This window comes from Anastrepha ludens, chromosome 2 (genome assembly GCF_028408465.1).
Source record: "Anastrepha ludens isolate Willacy chromosome 2, idAnaLude1.1, whole genome shotgun sequence".
NCBI lineage: Eukaryota > Metazoa > Arthropoda > Insecta > Diptera > Tephritidae > Anastrepha > Anastrepha ludens.
The window spans coordinates 8,723,917-8,742,526 of record NC_071498.1 but is presented as its reverse complement, the minus strand read 5'-3'; the positions used below and the strand labels follow the sequence as shown (position 1 = coordinate 8,742,526).

At 38.4% G+C, this 18,610-nt stretch overlaps 1 protein-coding gene across 2 annotated transcripts; it reads left to right on the top strand.

The window, feature by feature from the left end:
• The first annotated feature begins 2,811 nt into the window (after positions 1–2,811).
• LOC128862759 (heparan-sulfate 6-O-sulfotransferase 3-B) lies at positions 2,812–13,629 on the top strand. 2 transcript variants are annotated; one of them, XM_054101478.1, is made up of 4 exons: positions 2,812–3,195; positions 7,785–8,333; positions 8,413–8,597; positions 12,101–13,629. In XM_054101478.1, the coding sequence occupies exons 1-4, from the start codon at positions 2,833–2,835 to the stop codon at positions 12,234–12,236; spliced, it is 1,233 nt and encodes a 410-aa protein (XP_053957453.1). In that variant the 5' UTR covers positions 2,812–2,832; the 3' UTR covers positions 12,237–13,629. The 2 variants fall into 2 exon arrangements, with proteins under 2 accessions (XP_053957453.1, XP_053957443.1); XM_054101468.1 differs by having other exon boundaries at positions 8,413–8,612.
• The last annotated feature ends 4,981 nt before the right edge of the window (positions 13,630–18,610 follow it).

Here is an 18,610-nt window from a genome sequence, read left to right as displayed (position 1 = left end):
ATTGCGAAATAGAAGCATCCTTGGGCAATACTCAGAGCAGCATACATTAAATATTGCATATACATTTGGCCCATAAGATTTGTTCTTGTAGGATGCCACATAATTTGACAATTGCTTAAAAAGGGTCTCGTGTCGATTGGTGTAAAGAAATGTCGAAAAATACCAACTACGGTGATTCAAAGCACGTCGATACGAATCCTGGATTTATGCACATGAGCCGGAAACAAAACAGCAATCTCAGTGTGGGTGTTTCAAGACGAGCCTAAACCAACAAAAGTGGTTCGCGGAAGAAGCTCCTCATAGCTCCTCGTTAAAAAAATATCAGAATAGCAGAATATCTTCTGCCACCGGAGTAATTCTGTCGAGGAGCATGTTGACTGGGCCGGGGAAAATTGCAAATGCGCACCCTTTCCAATTATGTCTAATTCATATAATTCGAATTACTCTCGAGTCCAGGCCCCTCTGAGAACTCCGGGCCCGGGGTAAATTTGCAGCCTCAATATCTAATTCTGCCATGTAGTATGGCTCTGTTATAAAAGGTGATCAATTTGGAGGGAATCTTTTTTGTTTTTCCATAGAACAATTCATCACATTAATTTTTTAAAGATAATCCCTTTCAAATCTTGGGCGCAACTGCACCGTAATTCAGCCATCCGTAAGCACAACTTTTGAATGACTCGCTGAAGGACTTCGGTTGGTATCTCGTGAATAACTTTAGTAAAGCATTTAGACTTTACATACCCCCATAAATAAAACCAATAAAAGTCCGAAAGTGTGATATCACTCGATTTTGGTGGTCAATCCATTGGTCCAAGACGAGAGATAAATTGCTCACCGAAACGACGGCGTAGAAAATCCATTGTTTCACGGGCTGTATGGCAAGTAACGCCGTCTTGTTGGAACCAAATGTTGTGGACATCGCATGCTTCAATTTCCGGTCTCAAAAAATCATTTACCATGCGATAGCGTTCACCATACACTGTTACATTGGTGCCAGCCGCCTCTTTAAAAAAATATGGGCCAGCCCGCATCAAACGATTATTTTTAATGGATGTTGTTCTTGAATGGCTTGGGGTTGTTCTTTAGGCCAAATGCGGCAATGTTGTTTATTGACGTAGCCATTAAGCCAAAAAATGGGTCTCATCGCTGAACAAAATTCGAGTCCCACAATACGGTTTTCCGGCGAGTTTTTCAAGAGTTCAACGACTGAAATTATAACTCTTTATAAGATCGGCCGGCTTCAAAACTTACACTACTTGTATTTTATATGCTTTCAAATTAGATCTTTGCGTGAAATCACCCAGGAGTGCGATGAGATCGGTGTCGAATCGATTATTCCTGGTATTCGGCAAAACATTGATTTACAGCCGCATACTATCTTCACTTCGGGGTGCTCGTGATGTAATCGGTGGAGTATTATTCAATAATATAAAATTATTCGCAATTTTGCCGATGGTTTGCCGAATAGAGCGTTCGGTAGGACGATTATATGCACCATAAGTTGGTCTGAATGCGCGTTAAACACTTTTCATAGAGCGTAATTTTCGTAATACAATTGCACGATTTGTAAACATTGTTAAGGCGTAAGTCTTTCTATGAGGAAATGTCAATGTCTTTAGTTTGAGAGTAGTCACGAGTAGTCTTTGACAAACCCTATTGGAAAAAGTACTTCCAATCTGATCACCCGTTATAATCCCCAGTATTGCGAATTGACATCGGTTATAAGAATCTTGGAGAAATATTTCTGCTACCTGCTGACCATTTTTGAGCAGCACCCAACCGTAGCGAGGTCAAAAGGTATTCAATCACGGTATGGAAGCGGACGGCTGTGCTTTGATATTTCCTTGCATTTTTTAGCATCTCTGGCTGATGAGCGATCTCTCGGATCTGATCTTCTAGTGACTCCTCCTTTTTCTTTTGCTATTATTCACATATTTTTACAAAATAATATTTTATTTTAATTTTCATCGAAATCGAACTAAGTTTATTATGAAATTTCGTTGTTTTGAAATGCCAGTTATATGAAAAGTTTGCATATCCGTCATTCGATTTTACTGAAATTGCTCTAATTTTCTGAATATGCCACCAGCAAGCATTGTTTAACGTTTCACTGATTTGTGACAGCTCTTTCAAATTTTGGTCCTCCTTCTATGATGGAGAAGTGGCAATGTGCGAAGCACCTTAAAAAGCCTCACATTGAGCCTGTTAATTAAAAATGCTTGCACTTATGCAGATGCACAATTACACTCATACGCACACACATGCACACGTACATATGTGTGAGCAATTCGTTTCACGATTCGTTAAGCGGAAAATGAAAGAAGTTAATTAATGTTATTGCCAATTCACTGACTACCGTCTCTTACCATCAATTTGTGAATTACCTACGCGGGTATGAGCTGATAAACGCTTTATGATTTAATTTGCATGGTTTAACTGGCAAAATCAAGCGAATGCACCAATACCCATTTTGATTAAGCATTTTTGTCCGAAAATCGGAAAATCCTTTTAATCACTCACACATCTATACTCGTGCATGCGTGCATGCGGCAAAGTTGTAATTGACGATAGCCTCTGGTATGATTTCGTGCATTAATTGAATGTCTGTCGGCTGTGTGTGTTCATATTTGCTTCAACGAATTTGTAATTTCATGTATTTTTTTATTGGAATATTTGTCATGAATTTACATTTCAGATTGGGCCATTTGATGCGCATACACACTCATACGCATTAGTACATACTTACATACATCTATTTATTTCGCTTTCATTCAATTTCACTTATTTTCTCCCGTCCTCCATTTGCAGGTTTGTGCGCTTTCGAAGCGCGGTATGATCTTACAACCGGACATAATGGCCTACAACGAGGCGATAATGCCACCACCTGGGGCTGTAGGCGCTGCAGCGGCGGCAGGACCAGCGAGCAACGCGTATGGTGTTCATCACTACCAGCATCATCAGCCGGGCGGCGGCGGCGGTGGGTCGGCAATAGCGCTCGCGTCCACATCAGCGATTAATGCAAAATCAATACAACAGAATGTAATTATCGCCAATGCGGGCCTTAGCTATGAGGATGTTCTCAACGATGATTTTCAATTCGATATGGACGGGCATGACGTCATGGTATTCTTGCATATACAGAAGACCGGAGGCACATCATTTGGAAGGCATTTAGTGCGTGACTTGGATTTGAAGGTAAGTCAAGTTGTACGGGCAGCAGCGCGCACACACGTCCATTAACAGGTACTTTGTTTACACATTACTGCGGTAACACATACAGGGTGGTCCATATAGCGTTGGTTTTTTATCATATATTACAATATTATGGCAGTGGCAGTCCTTTCAATGTTGGGGAACTATGGGGAACTTCCGAAACTTCCAACTTCCCAATGTCAATGTTGTGTAGCCCGAATGTGCGTTTAATGAAAAAAAGTCAACATTTTTTCGGAAGACTCGCACTTTCATTTCGGCGGCTATACTAAGATGCAAAACTGCTGCAATTAGAGATCGGAAAACCTGTACTCGTTCGTCGAGAAGCCAATGTGACAGAGTGTGATAATTTAATGCGGGCTTTGAAGCCGCATGAAAGTGCTACATGAAATGCCATTTCGGTCAACACGGAGCACTACGGAGACGTGATAAACTATTTTTTGTTGTCCCAAAACTGGAGAAATAGACTTGAACGGTTTTTGGTTTCAGCAGAATGGCGCGCCATGTCACACAGTTCATGCCGTGAATGATCTTTTGCGCGCCAAGCTCGGTAATAGGATCATTAGCCTTCTCAGCAAAGTCAATTGGCCACTTCGGAGCAGCGATTTGACACCCTTGGACTGTTTTATTATGTGCCGTCGTGAAGCACCAATGTTTTGTGGACAATCCATTAATGATTCTGGCGCTTAAGGTGAATATCCAGGAGATATTCGTGAGAGAGCGCCAGAAACCGTCATCAAAGTCTTAGAAAACCAGAAGCCACAGGCATGAAATCGTGCTCTATAAGTAACAAGAATGTTCGCTCTTTCAAGTATGCGAAAAAAAATTTGTATTTAAAATAAATTTTTAATTTTAAATTAAAAAAAGAAATAAAATGTAAAGGGTGGTTAAGTTTTAAGGGTCGGTGTTGATTTTGAATAAAATAGAGTTATTTTAGGAAATTATTGTCATGATAATATTGGTATGGCTCAATTACGTATGGAACAAAATATCGGCCAACTGGCCGCCGCGGTACACCTCCATCCGATGGTCCAAATTTTCGATGACACTGAGGCATAATTGAGGTTCTATGCCGTTAATGTGCCGAATTATCTCATCCTTTAGCTCTTGAATTGTTGCTGGCTTATCGACGTACACCTTTTCTTTCAAATAACCCCAAAGAAAGAAGTCCAACGGTGTCGTTGACTTTAGGTGTGGTTCACATTCAACATCGACCTTTGAAATTTAACCACCCTTTATAAAAATAAATTGCAAGTTATAAAAATAAATTTTTAATTCTAAAATAAATTTTTAATTTCATATTACAATTTGCTATTTATTTTATACATTTTTTAATTTTTAATTTTTTTCATAATTTTCAATTAATTTTTATATATTTTTTTTGAATTTTTAAAAATAAGCCTCAAATACATATATATGGGCCACCCTGTGCATAAGTAACTACACATGTACATACATAAATACATATGTACATATATGTGCACCCCCGCCAATCAATGAAATGCGATTGTTTTCCTTTTGTGTTTCAATATTCCTGAGAAAACACGTCAATAATTTGTGACAATATGCCAATATTGCAGAGCGACGTGCGGCCTGCAGCGTGCAAGGAATATAAAATGACTCCCAAAATGTTATGGCAATTCACCTTAGTTGAGTGTATATGTTAACATTTCTTGTGCTCGTTTTTCACGATTTCATGTTTGCAATCAAAATGGGTTCTGAATCCATATGGAATTTCTGCTCTAAGCCACATGTTCGCAATTGTTTGACATTGGCTAAAATTTCAAAATATCAAAACGTGTGCGTGCATATCTTTTGTGGATATTCGCATGGCATGTTTGTGCCTATGTTTATTGAATACATAATTGGTTGAGTGGCAAGTGGATTTACTTGAAACTTAACACCTGAGAACATTGCAAATATTGAAGGCCATTGGTTTGCCTTCTTATGAAGATTTGTTTGTCTTCACTCAACCTACAAGCATACCTTCCAAGCCTGCAAGCCTACAACCACGCAAGCATACAAGCGACCTTTCTATAAGCATATTCGTAGCTGGTCCATTCCGCATAAGCAGCGATTGTGGGTGAGCTTTTGGAGAATTTTCCGCATATTCTCTAAGCAAGAGTCAACAAAATTTTCGAATTTGTCGAGTGATATGTTGAAAGTTGCACAGCCTACTTTAACGAAGCTTGAAAAGGCATCAGATGATTGCGGCAGCCAATTCAAAGTGATGATTCCCTGGCTGCTGCCGAGATCTGCATGGCTTTTGTAAAGTATCCGGATGGTATGAAATTCCTTTCTAGACATTTTTGAAGCACCGTAGCGCCGCAGACTTATGTCGGATTTTACTAGAGTAGAGTAAGGACCATTTTTTTAATATTCCAAAAAACCTTTTTTCCCACAAAACTCATTCACCTTCCGTAGACGGGGACTCAGAGACTCAGCATAGCTACCATTCGGTTGGTCCCATGACCATTGTAGACATAAAACATCAAACGAAATCTTTCAGTGAGTTGCTAGAAAATTTCAATGAATTTCGCTTGGAAGTAAATTACTAAATCTACCCGTATCCTCTTTTCTGCGACTATAAATTTAGAAAATATTGTAGGTTATACATCCTTGCAATCATTTATAAATTCCTTTGCTTTCAACACTGGAAATTACCTCCAACTCGATTGTTGGTTTGATTCAACTTTCATGCGTGCTATTTGGAGAGTGATTAAATTATACTACGATACAGTAGGTAAAACCTAAAATTAAAAAAATTGGAAAACATCACAAAACTAGAAAAACTTTGGATGGAAACTAAATCAAGCTTAAAGGCGGCTATGTTCTTCATTTAAATTTCCGTGAAGCTAGTATCGTACGATCTTGGCATTACAGTTCCGGCTGAACCATTGCCTCCTCTACAATACGCCTCCATTCTTCTCTACAGTCCACTTTTGCTTTATATTGTGAGATTTTCATCTTTCGTATATCGTCTTCTACGTCTTGCAACTATCGTCTCTTTGGCCGGCCTGTCCATCTTGCTCCTTCAGGGTTTGCTTCAAATACTTTTTTGGTCGCTCTTTCGCTGCTCATTCTTAGGACGTACCCATACCACCGTAATCTTTGGGACTTTATAAACCGCGTTACATTTCGTCCCGCAATTAAAACATTGAGCTCGTGGTTATACGTATACAGTATGCACTGTTTTCTAGTCGTATAGGACCGAATATTCTTCTAAGAATTTTTCTTTCAAATCGCCTCAGTAAATTCACGTCATTAACTTTAATGACCCATGTTTTACAGCCGTAGGTGAGAACCGGTCTTATTATAGTTTTGTGCATCTGGAGTTTTTGTTACTTTGATATCAGTGATTACTATAGCACTAAAATTTATTGGCAAGTTTTGATCATAATTAATGTGGCCTTTGTCAATAATGATCTATACAACTGCGTACCCGAAAATTTTAAAAATGTTCTGATTAAAAAGTTGAAAATTTTGATGAAAATTGAATTTTTTTTTTTCAAATTTACACTAAGTTTGAAACTTTAATTTTTGGGGTTTTTCAGGCGAATGAACTATTATTTCGTAAAAAAATTATTATAGTTAAAGAAAGAATAAACAAATTTTCAAAATTTGTCACTAAGTCCTGGTGCTATAGTTAATTATTTAATTTTTCTGAAATTAATAAACAGTTTTTCCTACTAATAAGGCTGTTTAACAAAAAAAAATTAATTAATTAAATTACAATTATCCTTAGATAGTTTAGTTAAGCATAAAATTATTGTTGCGACCCAGAAGTATACCAAAGGACGCAGGAAACGGAGTAGGCAATGCACCATTTTTGTTTTTGTTTTTGTGTATTATTTTCCTTTAACTCCTGTTCGCACACCGGCCTGTGTAACTTCGTATGCGGCAACGCTTTGGTTATCCCCCTCTGACTTTTTATTTCATTCAAAGTTATTGCAAGTATCTACTCGACTACTGTTTGCATTAACTATTCTTCATTTGGTTGTCATAAGATTTCATATTTCAACCTTGACTTTGACATTCGGGATAAGCCACTTAGGCGAAGTACTCGTAATCAAACTTCAAATGACTTATTCTTTATGCTGACATGACAAGCAGCCATCGGGGTCATTTGTATGCAATCCACGGCTTCGTTGTTGTGAACTGCTGACAGGATGGAGGAGTGATTTATAAATAATTTTCATAATTCACGAGCATTACACGTACGAAGTTGATGACAATATCCTTAATAAATTCCAAACTTTTAGTACAGCCCATTGTATTTTCGAAGAAAGGTGAGCTGGGGTGAAACCACTGAAATGCTCACACAAATTGCTTGCCATAGCACATCCATACACACTGACTTGCACTCGTACTTGTCCTAAGGTTTTTGCAGCTCGCATTTACTTTTTATATTCACTGAGATGTGCGGACGTATTTTATTTACATTACATTTTTGTATTTTACATGTACAGGCATAATTATAATTTACATATTTATGCAATCACATAAATAATAGAAGTCCAAAGAACTGCAATTTATTTAGAATTCTTGTTTTTTGTTGCATTATCTCTTTGTAGCGACCTTGCGAATGCCAGCGTCAACGCAAACGTTGCTATTGTTTCCGTCCGCATCGCAACGAAAACTGGCTCTTCTCACGCTACTCAACAGGCTGGAAGTGTGGCCTGCATGCCGACTGGACGGAATTGACCAGTTGCGTCGACATCGAGCTGGATAAGAACGAAGGCGAGACGGCGAAGCGAAGGTACTTCTACATTACGTTACTTCGTGAACCCATCTCGCGTTACATGTCCGAGTATCGGCATGTGCGGCGCGGTGCAACATGGAAGGGTTCACGGCACTGGTGTCTCGGCAGACAAGCCACGGCGTCTGAGTTGCCGCCATGCTATAAGGGCAAGGACTGGTTGGGCGTGGAATTGGATGAATTCGCCGCATGCGATTCGAATTTGGCGGCTAACCGACAGACGCGCATGCTGGCCGATTTGGCGTTAGTAGGCTGTTACAACAAGACTGCAATGCCGGCACACGAACGTGATCGTGTGATGTTGGCGAGCGCTAAACGCAATTTAGCTGCCATGGCATACTTTGGACTCACCGAGTATCAGAAGGTAAAATCTTAAATTTGTATTGTAAATGTAAATGTGAAATGAGCTCCTGTAATTAATTACTTGTATTTTAAAAACATAGATGTCGCAGTATATTTTCGAGGAGACATTCAATCTGCGCTTTGCGATACCATTCGAACAACACAACACAACAATTTCTGCGTCGGCGGTTAACAATTTGCGACCAGATCAAAAGAGACGCATCGAGGAGCTGAACAGCTTGGATGTCGAGTTATATGCCTTTGCAAAGAATTTACTATTCCAAAGGTACGGTTCATCGAAGTAAGCTAACAACGCAGATTTGTATCATCTTAAATGAAATGCACAGTTTTGGTTCGCCGGTGAATGAAAATGCATAGATTTGAAAGCAGCGCGCGCTCGTCTGGTATTTGTGTTTAGTGCTGACGGTATTTTTTTTTTTTTTGTTTTTTTTTTTTTTTTTTGAATTTTTTATATACCGACTTCGGTAAACCTATGGATAGGTTAGGTAGTGCTGGCAGATCTGTGAAAAGATGTCGCTTGGACCCCTAGGGTCCATTGTGTGCCAGTGATATTTGGAGTCGAAGATATTATTTTAAACAATTCATAATGCACGTCTGCGCGAATTTTAACAAGCTTTTCAGCCTTTTATCAGCAATACTTTCAAGGATGAAAAATATGTTGCTCCTAGGTACATTTGTCGAGTCCGACCAAGAACGGGGCAGTGCAAAAGTAGGTGTTCCAAAGTACCCCTCGCATTCGCTTCGTTGCATGTGTTATACGCATCGCTCTGGAGTAATCTCATTTTGGCTGCGTGATGTCGCGTGGGCCAGTGTCTCGTCAGTACTCCGACCAATATTTTGCAGTGTTTCTTAAACAGTAATAAAATGAAGTTTGCAGTCTTCGTATTCCAAGTCCTTAACATAGTTTTAGCACTTTTGTACGAGGTTGCGTGTTCCCATATCTACTGCGTTTCCAGAGTTGGTTCCTCATTTAGTTCCGCTTTCAGAAAGTAGAGTAATGGGTATATTTCTGGCGAGCTCAATCTGGACAAGCAAATACCTCCCTTAGCGAGCTAATCAGCTCTCGCTTTTCCTTCTATTCCTTTGTGTCTTTGTATGCAGTAAATAGTGACCTGCCCACTTCCGCAGAGTTCATCCATTTTAGATCTGCATTGTTGAACACATTCCGAGTTAGTGCAAGGAACCGTAATTGCTTTAACATCCGCTTGACTATCAATGAAAATGTTTGCCCGAGTATTAAGAGGAATTAATTCCAGCGCTAATTCAGTTGATTTTGTTGCGGCATATATTTCAGCTGGAAATGTACTGCAGTAATTAGGGAGCCTGAAAGACTTTTACATATCAAATTGCGTGAACCTGTACTAATATGCAGAATATTATACTTCTTTTTAAAAATTCGTAGAACACTAGCCACCAGTATGTCAAAATGCATTTGCTCATAAGATTTGCTTTCAGCGTATCGACTTTGAATTATGACTTTTTTTGTCGACGATTTGTTGACACTTGGAAATAGTCATTCCACTGACCCGCTAGTCTCCGGCAAACACAAATTATATTTAACTAAACTGGCTATATCTGGTAGCGGCAGGCTAATCATCTACCCTGCCAGACCGCAAAAAGATTAAAGAAACCAACGCAAGACTGAGTCTTGTCGAGGCCCTATGGCTATACAAGAGTAGTCACAATTTTTATCACTTCACTGCTCCCTTGCGGGTTCCAGTCCAGTGCCATTCTCAATGATTTACTAAGATTATTGATTGCTTTTGCGCTTAAGCAAAAAGGCTAAAATTAAAAAAAGCTGCTTTGATTGTCAATAATATCGTAGAGAGCAATCGGCGAATTTTTTTGGATTCTCAGAAAAGTTTTTTAAATAAAATTTACTACTGAATATGTTATTTTTGTAACAGCATAATCATTCTTCTAAATGTTAAAGGAAGGATGTGTTGCTAAAAAATGTTACCTGACATCAAATTATGAAGCGAAGTCCGTACTGGTGCTAATCAAAATATGTTTAGACAACTCATAGCCCTCCCTAAAGATAAACTGAGAATGCTCACTGGCATTTTCACGGCCATTCCCATTTCTCAGCACATAATTGCGATGTGGTTCACTGACTAAAGGAGTCAATTTCGCGACCAATACCCATAGACTCCAATTCACGTTCTTCTTGAATGTGACGCTTTAGCGTGGAGAAAGTTGATACATCTCGGCCAATTGCAGCCAGAAGAAAGGCATATACGCGCATATCCCACCCAGCTCTATCTTGAGTTTATTATAGCCTAAGGCAGACGGCGGCGTTAATCGGGCTTAGCGGTGCAGTTATTTCGGATAAAAATTGAAGTGTGACAGACGGGTGTTACGGAGATTAGTGAAGAGCTGATTTGTTAGTTGGATAGTTTTGGCTGTAAAAGATGGACCGCAGGCAACAAATACGGATAGTAGCTGGCGTGGTACTAAAAATTAATTATTTATTAAAAAAAATCTTAAGTTGAAATTTCTCTAACTGCTCCGAAATATCTAGCAGACTAAACCAACTATCCCCACTAAACCCTAAACCCTAAAACCCTTCTCCCTCTGGACCAAACCTGTCGAAACATCAAGTTTCCTGGGCCTACCTTTAGATGAGTTGGGCGAAAACGACAGGTGATATACACTGACAGGGCTTAGTATTGTTGCTACAACAACAATAACGACATCTAGCAAACTAGCAATAACCCAGTCTTTCTTGCTCTTCTATTTAAAAGTTTCATTAGTTTTCATTCACAATTATTAACTGTCATTTTTAGTAAATGTGGCAATCGAAAATTTCCCCAACTCGCTTAAATTGAGAGAGTTAAGTTTAGTTGTCAATCCGCATTTTTTTCCTTGTTCACTTCTCTCGAGAGCAAGACTCAGCCCTGCGTTAGTTTCGTTAATCTGTTTTGATTTCTGATAGGGTAGGTGATTAGCTTGCCGCTACCGATCGTAAAAAGTGGGAATGCCCACCTGTCGCTGCTTAGGAACAACGTCTTCTTACTGCCTGGAGCGCCATCTGTGTCTCACCTTTTTCTGACAGAAGGATCGCACAGATGGTGGAGGGCTTCGCTAAATTTTTGGTGTGCCTGCGCGATAACCGCGGTCGCCCGCTTCCTCTTGTTGGCGCCACTGATGCAATGTGTAACTGTGTGTTTTTCTTTGCTTGTTTTAGCAGCCACAACGAAAATTAATGCGCAGATTATTGTGCGGAAGTACGGATGGGAAGTATACGTTTTTGAGGTTGAGGAATGAAACTGGAAGTTTTTTTTTCAGAAACAGAGAAAGGATTTAAATTTAAATTTAAAGTGCGAGGACCGTGCTTTATGTGGGATTCGAAACCACAATCTCTGTGGTGGCAGGATAGTGCACTAACGCTAGACTGCCGAGGTCAATACGCATTAGTTGCACTGAATTCCTGAGATAATTCCGAATTAAGTTGTTAATCTCGACTAATCCCACCGTCTGTCTATGCTATTAAAAGAACTGTATGAGGCGTTGTGATGAGGGGTAGGGTGCACAAAAGACCATAAAGTCAAAGCGCAACTCTTACATTGTATCCATTCATTCGTAGGCGAATACTGCTGGACGGACTGTAAAGTCCTAGGCCGGATTATTGTGGTAACGTAGCACCGACTGCCGTGGGCACCTACAATTGAATATCTGCGCAATTGCTGACCAAAACTGTGAAATTTCAAAATGTTTTAACAACAAAAATTTGACATTGTAATTAATACGTTTTTTTTTGCATTTCAGATTCGAGCATTTAAAAGCGAAAGACAACGATTTTGAGAAACGGTTTGCCAATCTGGGCAACATCTATTACAAACAGGGTGTCACGGAATTCAATTGGGACAGCAACATTGATGAGACGTTGAGCACCGATCATTGAAACCAAATATATGCATACACACACATTTGTAAGCGCTTGGCGTTTAAAATTATGGCGCGCCATAAAGGCGGCTATGGCTGAATAATTGCAAAAAGGACTTTACACTAGATTTAAAAATAAATTTAAACGTAAATATTAGTTATAACGGATCTGCATCAAGTGCAAATCTATGTACACCCCTACTTACTCGTATATTCTGCATTCTGTACTATTCGCTAGTTTCAACCCGCTGATTTATTTTACCGAATCAGTTCTACTACTCGTTTTTAGCTATTGTAAATATGTACACTTCTAGGGTTTTATTTGAGCGTTTTGGTTTAGAGTTGTATGTTGAGATACACCAGTCACAATTAGTCGCAAGTCATTCGTAATAGTTACGTTGGTAGTTTGATTTTACTATTACCTTAAGAAATACGCTAAGCCAAAATTAGTTAAGATATAAATTGTAAGCTTAGGAACTAATATTTAGGCAAACTGAGAGTATTTTTGTTTTTTTTTGTTTATGTTTATCATAGAATCCCTAGTTTTCCTTAGCATTACAAAATATTTGTAAGTGGGGCTGGGAAGAGGCGCAACGTAAATTCATTCATTCATGGCAGTTCATGCAACCGGTTTCGCTGCATTCACCAAACCCTGAAAGGCATTAGAAGTCACCAAAATTTAATTTATTCATGTCGTTTAAGTTGCTCATGGCAAATGTGTTAATATTTTTTCCCTAGAAATAAATTGAATTAATTATGTAAATAAATTTGCATGAAAATACTTTCACACATAGTAGCTCGATTTTGCGCCCCTGTATTACGGAATATTTGGCGATAGTATTGTTAGTCAAGATAATTGTATAAGACAATAATAAATTCAAAATAATAATAATATGATTATGATTGCTTGGGAAAACATAAACTAACGACATGTGCAACAATAATGACAGCAGGCAGACCCAAACGCATGCAATAGCATTTTATGTACCAGTACTCCATTCAGTAAGACAGTTCGACATGATTACCCACACTCACGTAAGAATATAAATATACACCGAGATCAGTGCAACAATCTCAAATTTGCATAACTACTCACCAACAAACAAGAAAGATAAACTAATGTAAATCTTAAATTATAAAATTGATTATGAAACAAAAACCACAACAAAAACGAAGAATGTTTAGAAATTGTATGATTTCACTCATTTGAATGCATTTAACCATTTACCATATATTGTGCCATTTTGTAGAAAATTATTCATTTTTATACGTCATTGATAGCACTACGCATAAAACTATTGATTATTGATAAAGTATTTACCAAAAACAGTGCAATTCAATTAAGTTTATCATTATAAAGCACTAAAAAAATTAAATTATAAATAACGAAAATAAAACGAATTAATTAAAAAAAAAATATCTACGCTTTGCTTTTGCTTCCTTTAAATTACGCCCCAAAATCATAAAAAATAAAACAAATTAGAAATGAAGTGAAATCCAGATATACTGAACTTTGATAAGGGGTTAGGAGTACTCAGAGGCCGGAAAATATGATGATTTTCAATCTTTTTTTGTTTTGCTAGTCAATTGCGTTATTTTACAAAAATAAAAACATAGCATTAATACATCATGTTTCGGCTTGACTTTAGCACAATTTAAAAAAATTAATAATTGTAAAAGTTATCGCTGTTTGTGTGGAGCCCGTTTCTCCAGAAGTCCCTTGAGGTTATCATCACAAGTCCTTGGACAGAACTTAGTTTTATTAGTAGATAGTCTTGTGCCTGATCGAAGCTTTTTTTTTCAAAATTAACAAAATAAGGGCCTCAGGAATTATTTTTCTGATTTTCAAGAAAAAAACCGACAATTAATTGTTTAAAAAAATCTAAATTAAAATAAAAATTCCTTCGATCAGCCACGAGTTTTTTAAGTTTTTCAAAAGCAGTATACATTTTATTGAAATCTACCAAGCGAGTTTTAAGTCACAGTGATCACCAGTTCAAAAAACATAGTTTTGAGAAAAACACACATTTCTAAGATATTACAATATACTTTAAGGAAATGCGAAAAAAAACAAATTTTTTGAAAATTTTGACTACCCTTAACCCCATAATACGAAAAACTGAATACCACCTTGATTAAAAAGTTCGCTGCAAAACCGCCAGCTGACGCCTAAGTCAACTGATTTAAGTTCTATTTTTTTTTGTTTTGGTTTGGTAGGCTGCCAACTTCTTAAATACTCATTTTCCGGCATGTAGTGCTCATGACAGTGATGTTGGGAGAATCCGGCGGAGCCGATATGACCCACAGCATCTTGTCGATGTAACAGTTACGAAAGAGAAGGTTGCATGGGCTAATGGCATCTTTCCTAAGATGTTACAGGAAACTATTGACAGTATTCTACCATGGCTAATGTACATTTTCAAAGCGTATCTAAACCTAGATTATATTCCAAACTTGGAAACTTGTTAAAGTCGTCTTCATACCAAAAGCAGGTAGCAGAGGACATGAATCAGCGCAGGACTTTAGGCCAATCAGTCTTTCGCCCTTTCTTTTAAAAACTTTTGAACGGCTTTAACCCGAATCTTCCCACGATTACCATATGGTAATGCAAACATGCCGTTGCAATTTTACGTATTATGTCTGAACTAAATAACAAAAACAAAAAAAGAATAACTGTATTTCACGCAGAATAAATGCAGCTCACGGAAAAACATAAGTTTTTTGTTATTTTTAGTGCAACTAGCAAAGCTATAAGACGTCAAACTCAGGTGAAAAAAAAAAATTAATTATTGTGGTTTTTTAACATGGCACGTCGGTAAGTATATGAATAACTTTTTGCTTTTTTGATATATTTCCAAAAAAATTGCATCAGTTGGTAGCAAATAAAATAAACTAGTAAATGCAAGTTTAGTTTTGTTTGAAATTTGATTTTTTGTGTAACTTTTTTATATTTTACTCAAGGTAAACCGTGGGACGTCTAGGGTACAGGGTTTTAGTTACGTTTGGTGTAGTTTTTTTTTGAGATTTTTGATCATATTTATTGATATTTTGTGTATTACAATGGTTTATTGTTGCAAGAAATGCTTGATTTTATTCAAGAACTCGATGAAGCAGAAGATCAAAATCAACTGTGTGATATTCCAACCACTCCTTATATCGAACCTCTTGTGGATGGCAACGAATCTGGCGAAGATGACGCTGAAGATGATTGTGCGGGCATTCCAGATAATGTTTGCCCGGCTCAGCTAAGAGGTGGCTGCGAAGTTGCGACGTATGCAAGGTTTCGATGAAGAGGAGGATATGGGAGGCATGTTTAGAGACGGTATAAGCATACCATCATTTTAATCTTATAAACTCTAAATTTTTCAGCACCAAATCCAGGAGATTTGTCTGTTATTGAGGTTGAAGACACCTATAATGAGATGGAGGATGAAGAAACAACGGCTAATCTTTCAGAATCTCCAATGAGGAAGCGCTTACGTACAATTGAACCGAAACCTTTAAACGTTGCATTGCCATCAGGAAACAAGGAAACTGTATTTGAATGGGTCAAGAAGAAATCGTCATCTCTAATTCCAATTTTTCTAAGCGCAAATTACGAAGATTGTCGCCATTCACATTATTGGAACATATTTGCGAACAAAGTGCGTTATATTCGGTGGAACAGAATAGACCGAACCCAAATATAACAGTCAGCGAACTTAGAGCATTCATATTGATCGTCACTGGCTACAATTATCACTTCAATTACAAACATTTGTGGAGTCAGGATGAAGACATTCGGAACAATCTTGTCAGTAACACCATGCGTCGGAATCGTTTTCAAGAGATTTTGCAAAATCTCCACTTCGAAAAAAATTCCAAGCTTCTTCAAAAGACGCCCCAAATCCTGACAAAATGTCGAAACTGCGTCCTCTTACGGATCATTTGAAAGCAAAAATGATAGAAAATTTCCATCCGGAACAAAATCTTTCTTTCGACAAAAGCGTGATATCCTATTTTGGTAAACATGGATGCAAGCAATTTATAAAGGGCAAACCATTACGATTTGGATATAAAGTCTGGTCCCTATGTACTCCATCTGGTTATTTGGTGAATTTTGAAATTTACCAGGGGAAGAATCCTCGATCGAATTTGGAGTACGAAGCAAAGTTTAGAAAATGCGCCGCTCCTTTAGGAAGCATGATCGACGATTTTCCTGATGAATTGAAATCGCTGTCATTCCAGTTTTATTTCGATAACCCGTTTACTAGTTATCCTCTGTTGGCATATCTCAAGCGGATATAAAGGTACTGGGACAATCCGAGAAAACAGAATTCCAGCAATCTGTCCACTAGTGCATAAAAAAGACTTCAAGTCAATGGAAAGAGGTTACTCTGAATCAATTGAAATGAAAAGCACTGGTATTTGTTTGGTGAAATGGAAAGATAACAATGTTGTCTAGAGGTCCCACGATTACCATATGGTAACGCTAGTTTTCCGCATTTTCCGGAAAATCGAAGCGAGGAAAATGAAAATGGACTTCATTTTCGTGCCCAGGAGATCGAAATACATAAGTATACAACATTTTACAAAAATCCAAAATAAAAAAAGTTATGGGACTTCCCGGGTTAAGATATGCGCATTAGAAGTTCGTTGGAGAGCTCTGGAATATCAACTGCACAACACGCCTACCTCAAAGGCAAATCTACGGAGACAGCGCTTCACGAGGTAATCCGAACAATAGAGGAGTCCCTAGTAAACAAACAGTATACCATGGCAGCTTTTCTAGACATAGAAGGCGCATTTAATAACGTTCGCACTGATGTTATCCAAAGGGCGTTAATAGACTTACGGATGGAAAATTGTATCAGCAATTGGATCATCTCTATTCTAGGAACCAGGACCAACAAAGCTAATATGGGTAATATTAACATAACTAAGAGGGTACATAGAGGTATTCCACAGGGGGGAGTATTAGCTCCACTTGTTTGGTTAAGTGTGATTAGCAAAATCTTAATAAAACTTAATAGAGGTGGGGTAAAAGAGGTGGCGTACGTTGATCATGTGGCCGTCAGGAATGTGCCCTAACACGATCAGTGGGATCATTCAGAGGGCATTAGGCGAGCTTAACTCTTGGGCCGCAGGCTGTGGCCTAAGTTTAAACCCGCGCAAAACAGAACTTATGCTTTTTAACACCAGATATAAGCTACGAATTTTTACCCTACCAAATTTTAACGGGCAAACCCTCTCACTTTCACGAAGTACAAACTACTTAGGGATAATTTTGGACTTCAAACTTAGCTGGAGAGTAAACGTGGAAGAACGGGTAAGGAAAGTAGATATTGCTTTATATGCCTGTGAGCGTATGCTTGGAGGAAGATGGGGTCTTCAATCTAAGCATACATTATGGTTGTACAAGGCGGTTATACGACCAATTTTATCGCATTGTTCAGTAGTCTGGTGGAAAGCTCTAGGGAGACATTACAAACCAAATTACTCAGCAGAATACGAAGTTCAGCCTGTTCAATAACGGTCGGTGCAATCAGATCATGCCCTAGGGAGGCTCTCAACGCACTAACACACGTTAATTCAATAGACCTACATATTAAGAAGACGGCAACCATGAGTGCATTTAGGTTAAATGAAGCGGGTCGCTGGAAAGAAAAAACGTATGGTCATGCCAGTCTATTATTGCGACAAACTCAGTTAAGCTCGGTGAGGACTGACTACATCGTACCGACAGTAACATTCAAAAGAAAGTTTGCCACTCTCTTTCCATCTAAAGAGGAAAGGAATAAGGGATTCTCACTAAACAACTTCGACACTACAGTCTATATAGATGGCAGTAAAATGGACTGTGGTGTTTGAGCTGCTATATATTCTCACAGACTTAAAATTGAGAAATCTGTGCGTCTCCCTAATACCAAAAGTGTCTTCCAGGAAGTGCAATTGGGGAAGTTTGTAGGCTACTAAACGCAGATCTCTCTTTTAAGGGCAATATCGCTGTTTTCTCAGAAAGCCAAGCTGCAATCCAGGCATTGGATTCAGCTACTACAAACTTGAGTGAAAATCATAAAGTTACCTTAATCTTAATCCTTAATTAAAGAAAAATCAGATGAACTGGTAAGAGGGGGATCCGCCGTGAATGACGCTCTTGCATAATCGGTATTCACACCATTAGGTGTAGTCAAGAATACAATTTCGCTAAAAAATCTCCGAATCGCAGATGTAGATGGAGAGACCAGACGAAATGCAAAATTAGAAGAACGTTATGGCCAACCTACAACCTCAAACAATCGTCAACATTCTTAAACATGAAACGACGGGACGCCTGGAGACTAACGGCAGTCATAACTGGCTTTTGGTCTGCCGGAGAACAAGCCGTCAAAATGGGCATCCCTCACAACACAT